The 6,984-nt window shown below is 54.3% G+C and overlaps 1 protein-coding gene across 1 annotated transcript in view; it reads left to right on the top strand.

Moving 5' to 3' along the window:
• Positions 1 to 4,519: 4,519 nt before the first annotated feature.
• The window catches only part of SLC25A4 (solute carrier family 25 member 4), a 3,659-nt gene continuing 1,194 nt past the window's right edge, over positions 4,520 to 6,984 (top strand). Inside the window, exons 1-2 of the mRNA XM_006276052.4 lie at positions 4,520 to 4,683; positions 6,030 to 6,516. Coding sequence (XP_006276114.1) covers positions 4,573 to 4,683; positions 6,030 to 6,516 — 598 coding nt within the window. The 5' untranslated portion in view covers positions 4,520 to 4,572. The remainder of the gene's footprint in view (positions 4,684 to 6,029; positions 6,517 to 6,984) is intronic.

Here is a 6,984-nt window from a genome sequence, read left to right as displayed (position 1 = left end):
AGCCATGCGCTCCGCTGGGAGCGGGGCTGCAGCCGCCGCCTGCGGGGGAGCCGGCGCCGCGCTCGTCCCTCCCCTGCAACACGGGGTTGCCAGCGGCAACCGGCGCCCGAGCCCGGCCTGGCCCGGCGGCGCCCGCCGCGCTCCCGGCTCCGGGGTCGTGGCACCCAACCCTGGGCTCCCGCCCTGGCCAGAGCCTGGGACTTGCCTCTCCACAGCCCCCCAGCCCCCGGCCTGACCCTGCACGGCTGGGACCTGTCCCCTGCCTCCCTGCCCTTCCCCGGTGTCCTGGCCGAGCAGCCCAGCGCGGCCCCCATCACAGCTAGGGAGCCGAGAGACCCCAGCTGGGGAGAGGGGGTGGCGGGTGGCCCTGGAAGGAAGGGGTGAGAGGGCAGCGCAGAGCCCAGGACTGGGGCCGTGGGCACCTCACGCCCACACGGGGCACCCAGCTGCTGCCTTTGGGCTTCACACCATTTACAAGGAGCGCCCCGCAGGCGCCACGTGACACCTGGGAAGCCGAAGCCTAGAAAGGGGCAGAGAGGTCTGCCCGCTGCAGGGCTCCTCAGGCCAGGCACCAGCTCTGGCAGACAGGGGCTGTGGAGAGTGAGGCTGAAGCTGCTCAGCTACCAATCTGGAACTGGGTGTGGTGAGCATGTTTGTTATTACCCTGAAATAGAACAGTTTTTTGATAGCATACTGTTAGGTTAACAATAATTTAGATTATTAAGAAGTATTAGCTTTGCAGCTGAATACAAGGCATGACCTGTGGCCTAGCAATGCCGCTGACCACAAGGCAAAATGCTAGCTAAGCCTTTGCTTGTGTCAGGTAATCATTTTAACTGTGTTAAGCATTTTCTGAGTAAAATGCAGCAAGTGAATCTGTGTCTATGTGCTGTAAACCAGATACAGCAAGGAGCAAGATAACACAAAGAAGCCATTGTTCTAAGTACAGTGATCATGTCCTTAAGAAGTATCTACCACTGCAAGTTCTTACTAACCTATCATAATGTTAATGTTACTGTTACTTAACTTTTAGCTTTTAGGAAGTGCTAGTTCAGCTTAATAGAAATATGCTGTTATGAAGATTTGTGAAGCACCGCCCAAGTATTGCTTTTGTTAACCCTGTAGTCTTGCCTTATGGTAAAAAGTATAAAAGATCGCCCCACCCTTGAGGGGGGGCCATTTTGCCTCTTTGCTGGCTTTATGGTCATTGCTTGAGCAAATATACTGCAGTAAAACTTTACCTGTGTTGTCTGGTTCCTATGCAGCTAGACAATGAACCCCAGGGAGTTTTCTCCCACCACATGGGTAAAGATTAGTTTTGAAAAAAGGAACCCGGAATTGGGAAGAAAGAGCCAACTTCAGCCTCACTTGTGGGGACGCAACTGTAAAAAATACACGGGGGGGTAGACCTACGTTGGCTCCCAGCCCACCGTTTCCCTGCCACAATACAAGTGTGGGGTCAGACCCAGTGTAACCTTGGCTGCCTGCAGGAAAGCTACAGACTGATCCTTGAGCCTCTTGGCAGTGCCTCTGAGAGGAGAGCAGCAGGTGCCCCAGGAGCCCCCTGTTAGTTCATTGTGCTCAATGCCTCCACTCTGCTCACAGCTTCCTCCACCAGGGAGCTCAGAAATGGGGACCAAGCCAGCAAGAGAAGTAAAACATCAAGGTACCAGCAGCCCCCACAAGCAGTCACTGGTTGGACATATCTGCAAGGCTGTGCCCAGTTAAGCAAAACCCAACCGGCACACCTACCTGAATTCATCACCTGGGCAGGGTCCCCTGTGCCTCCTGCCAGTGCCAGTGTCCTGTGGCTGATTGCAGGAAGGGGTGCTTGGGGTCACCTGCTCAGAGCCGCTGGGCGCAGAATCTACTCCGAAGGGCACTCCCTGATTCGGGACCCCATCCTGGTGGGGTCAAGATGCTTCATCGAAGTGGTTCTTTCTGGAGCTTTCAGCTCTCCTGGACCTCCGGACTGCATGAGAAAGGGCTGACTGGTGCCTGGCAGACTGAATCCTCAGCTGGGGAAAGTCCCTGGAGCAGCAGTGGGCAGGGGGAGGGGGTGAAAGGTAGGGACTCCATCCAGGAGCGAGAGGTGATGGCATGAAGAGAGTGTCACTCTACAGGGAAGGTCTGTTCCCCTCCCTGCCGGGTTAAGGGGAAACTCCACTCCAGCCCCTAACGGTAGTTAGTTCTTTTCTCATACAATCGTAGGGAAGTAGGAGTGACAACGACATCGACAGTGACAAGGACAGTGAATTAACTGAGAATGGAAACCCCAAATCAGGGCTGGGACTAAGAAACTATGATTGGGTTAGGGAAGGGCAGGGCGTGGGGGCATGGGGGCGCAGGGAAGCAGATGTGTTTATTGTAATGGGTGCATGGTTTCTTAAAGTGGTTAAGGTGTCAAATGGAAATCTTATGCTAAATGGTGTGTGTGTGTGTGTGTGTGTGTATAATTTTTATTTTACTTTTTTTTTTTAAATCAGAGAGAAGTAGGGCTGGAAGGAACCTCCAGAGGTCATCCAGTCCAACCCCCTATCCAAACTATCCCATACAAACCATAATCTAAACTCCACATAAGACTACCATCAACCTTGATACAGCACAGACCTAACCCCCAAACCTGCCACAGGTAAAGCAGGGGAGCCACAGCAGCTAATGTCCTGCTTTTATGAAATGTCACTATATGCTCAAGAGATCCTGGGTAGAGAGAGGGCTATAATCCTGTTGCAAAAGAAGGCAAAACCCCACACAGCCTGTACCAATGTGATCATGGGGTAACATTCCTTTCTGACCCCAAATATGGTGATCAGTCTGACCCTGGGCAGAGGGGAGAGACCTTCTAGTCAGCAACATCTGCCTTGGTCCCAGCAGGAACATTGGTATACACCAATCAAAGCCCCCAGCCTTGGCTATAGCCAACACCCAATGTCTCTGGGAAGGTTTAAAAACATACTGACATGTAGAAAGGTGGGGCAGGGGGAGGAGGATCAGTGAAGCCCAGAATCCTGGGAAATACTCATGGTAGAACATAGGCATAGCTACACCTAGATCATCCCTAACCAGGGCTGTCCATCCTTTTCTTCAGCACCTGCAGTGATGAAGAGTCCTCAGCTTCCCCAGGCAGCCTGTCCCACTGCCTCACTGCTCTAACAGTGAAGAAGTTTTTCCTGATGTCCAGTCTAAATTTACTTTGCTGCAATTTCAAGCCATTGGTCCATGTCCTCCTCTCCCCAGCAAGACAGAACAGGGGCTTCCCCTCTTCTTTATGACTGCCCTTCAAGTAGTTGAAGACTGCTATCATGTCCCCTCTTAAGCCCCTTTTCCACAAGCCTGTTCCCCAAGCCCCAGCATGGACTGGGTCCTATTGCCCTGGGGAACTGTCCTGAAGGACACACAGCCCAAAGTCCCCTCCTGCTTTCCACCAAGCCATGCCAGGGATCCTTCAGTCTTGGCAGGATGAGCCCAAGCAGGCAGGACACCCTGAAGGAACTGGGGGGAAGTGGTGTCACTCTCACTTTGGGGTCGGAGCAGCAAGGTGCATAGAGACCTATTATACACTGAAAAAAATATGTAAATAAGCATGCAAAGAAGTCTTCTTATTTACTTTATATTGCTCATTGTAAATAGCCAGGAAGGGAGTGAGAACTGGGTCATCCAGGTTGAAGCATTTCTTTATTTTGAGGCAAGCAGTCATAAGAAAGTCTTGACAGCAAGCCCAAAAGTCCCATGGAGGTAATGTATAGTAAACCTCTCACTTGCTGCTTGTGTGGGAAGATGTTGGCTTTATGCCCACTTTATGGAAATGGGAGACTTCTTCGTAGCTTACCCTTAGGGCTGAGGGCAAGCAAAACTTGGGAGCATCTGAACCTCAAGCCCCTGAGCTTGGACCTGCCAGTAGGATGTCGGCCAAAGGTTCTGGAAACATCTGATGCCTCAGGTGGGGTGGAGGATGTTTGCTGGTAGTATGGCCACTTATGGTTTTGGGCGGACTCTCGGACTTGGAATTGACTCGGCTGATTTGGGTTGGAAGGCGAAAAATTCTTTAAAAAAAAAGCAAAAAAAAAGCCCCCAAGTCAGTTAAAACTCCCCGAGAGCGGGCTGGGTCTTGCACATGCTGCATCAACGAGCTGCCTCAGAAACGATCGTGGGTTCCGGACACTGTCACTGCTGTTGATCGTACCCCAGGCAAGGCTTATAGTGATCGTGCAGACACGACAATGATCCTACACCTGGCAAGCGCACCGCTGCGCCGCGGTGCAGACCCCGGGCCCCGGCCGTGCTGGGCAGGGCAGGGCAGGGGGGCCCGGGCGCAGCCGCCGCGGGAGGGGCCGCGAGGGGGAAGCTGCTGCCGGGCTATTAATACGGCGAGCACATGCCGTGCACGGCGCGGGACTGGATCCCTTGAATGTGCCCTTTAAACGTCCCTGGAGGGCCCTCCCCGGCAGCCGGGGGCGGTGCTAGGCCGGGCCCGGGGGGATCCTCCTCCTGCTTGGGAGGTAGCGGGTATATAAGCGCGGGGCCGCTGCCCTCACGCCCATTTGGCTCTGCACGAGGCGGTGTCCCGCGGCCATGTCTGACCAGGCGCTCAGCTTCCTCAAGGACTTTCTGGCCGGGGGCATCGCGGCGGCCATCTCCAAGACCGCCGTCGCGCCCATCGAGCGGGTCAAACTGCTGCTGCAGGTGAGCAGCTGGGCCGCCGGGCTGCTGCTGCGCGCGCAGAGCGCCACTGCGCGCCCTCCGCGAGCTGCCCGCGGGGGGCCGGGGCCGGGGAGCTGCCCCTGCGGGCGCCGGCCCATCATCCCCGGGCGCAGGCTAAGGGTGACTAAATATGGGCAGCGCTTGCCCGGGTCTGGTTACAGGCGGGGGCAGGGAGGGGAACGGCTCCCGTCGCCGGCCTGGAACCGCAGCTGGACTCGGAGGCCTGGGCAAGGGTCCCTGCGGTGGAGGGGTAACCAGCCGCCTGTTTGGGAGAGGCTGGGACACTCTTTGGGAGGTGGCAGTTCCCTTCCCTGGCTCTAGACCAGCCGGGTGGTTGGGAGAGACTTGGACAAGCTTGTGGGCGGCAGTGCCCCTCCCCGGCTCTCCAGACTACCTGCCTGGTTGAGGGAGTCTGGGACATGCTTTGGGGGTGGCAGTGCCCTTCCCCGGCTCTTCAGACCAGCCACCGGTTTGGGAGACTGGGAAAAGCTTTGGGGGCTGGCACTGCCCTTCCCCAGCTCCTGCGGGCAGTTTGAACCTATGTGAGCTTTCATGATGGAGGGCCTTTTCTCAGGGCTGGCTGTCTGGGCAGAGGTGTGTTTCCAGGTCCGAGCTTTCCTGAAGCACTTCAGGAGGGCCGCAATGGATCTCTGCAGAGGGCAACTATAGTCACAAGTGCCCTTCACCTGTCCTCCCTCCTCCCCCCTCACTTGGGCCTGGACGCAGGCGGGAGCGCTGGAGGCCATCCAACATCCAGTTGCCTGATGAGCCTCTTTTTCCAAGGAGCTTCTCTTGGCTGGGTAGTTTGGTAGCCTGGTCCGGCTTCCAATTCTGCAGGCAGGTGCCTTGTTGGCAAAACGTTTGTAGCAGGCCCTGTGCTTTAACACAGCATTGGTCAGCCTTGGGGTAAGACTGCATAAAGCACTTGTCTGCCTATCTACACACAAGTGTTGGCTGTTTTCTTCTTCAGTGACACATGCCTGTACCTTTTCTGCCATCTTTCAGATTCTCTACTCTGAAATGAAAAGCACATGCCCTATTCCTTTCCTTAGCCTAGTGGCTCTCAACTTTTATGGGCTCAAGGCAACCCTCACTGGACTCAAGGCACCCTCCATAACTTTTGTGAATTGAGTAGCACCCAGTTTCAAATTATATTTTACAGTGCTTAGATCCTTGCAGAGGGGTCCAGCAGCGGGGTTGGGGAACAAAGCAGACAGGGAGAAGCCTGAGCCAGGTACCCTGCTGAGAATCACCACCTTAACAACCTGGTGTGTGTTTGACTGGTTGCTTCAATATCCATCTCTGCCATTCTTTTCCTCCCCTTACAGGTCCAGCATGCCAGCAAACAGATCACAGTTGAGAAGCAATACAAAGGGATCATTGACTGTGTCGTAAGGATCCCCAAGGAACAAGGCATCATTTCCTTCTGGAGAGGCAACCTTGCCAATGTCATCCGTTACTTCCCCACTCAGGCCCTCAACTTTGCCTTCAAGGACAAGTACAAGCAGATTTTCCTGGGGGGAGTGGACAGGCACAAGCAGTTCTGGCGTTACTTTGCTGGAAACCTGGCCTCTGGAGGTGCTGCAGGAGCCACTTCCCTCTGCTTTGTCTACCCGCTGGATTTTGCCAGGACCAGGCTGGCAGCTGATGTGGGCAAAGGGTTGAGCGAGAGAGAGTTCACTGGCCTGGGCAACTGCATTGCCAAGATTTTCAAATCTGATGGCTTGAGGGGCCTCTATCAAGGATTCAACGTGTCAGTCCAGGGCATCATTATCTACAGAGCAGCCTATTTTGGGGTCTATGACACAGCCAAGGGTAAGAGCAGGGAGCAGTGACTTCAGAGGAGGGATCTAGCAGATAAATATTCCTGCTTGGGCCATCAGGACTTAGCTACACTGCAGCTTTGCTCAAGTTTATAGTATCAGATATGAAGTGCTACAGCACACTTCAGACAAGGTTCCTTGGGTGAATTTGATATCTTTTATTAGACCAACCCAAATGGTTGGAGAATAGTTATTAAGTAAGCTTTTGGGTTCAAAAACCCTTCATCAGGCTAAGGAAGTTTCAGCAGTTGGTGTGTGCCCTTCCTGGATGGAATGAAAAGTAAAGAAGCCAGGGGCTGGGCTGGGGAGTCAGTTGCCACTTCAGACATTCGGACCTTTCCCTCCAGAGCGAACACTCAGATGAGAGTTTTAGGAGCCTCTGATAAAGTTGTTGGTAGTGTTCCAGGCCCTGCACCCCTTTTAGGGTTGTATAGTTGGCTTGTATGCAATCCTTACAGAA

Source organism: Alligator mississippiensis, chromosome 2 (genome assembly GCF_030867095.1).
Source record: "Alligator mississippiensis isolate rAllMis1 chromosome 2, rAllMis1, whole genome shotgun sequence".
In the NCBI taxonomy this organism is placed as follows: domain Eukaryota; kingdom Metazoa; phylum Chordata; order Crocodylia; family Alligatoridae; genus Alligator; species Alligator mississippiensis.
Note: the sequence above shows the minus strand (reverse complement) of the source record. Positions and strands in the feature narration are given on the sequence as shown.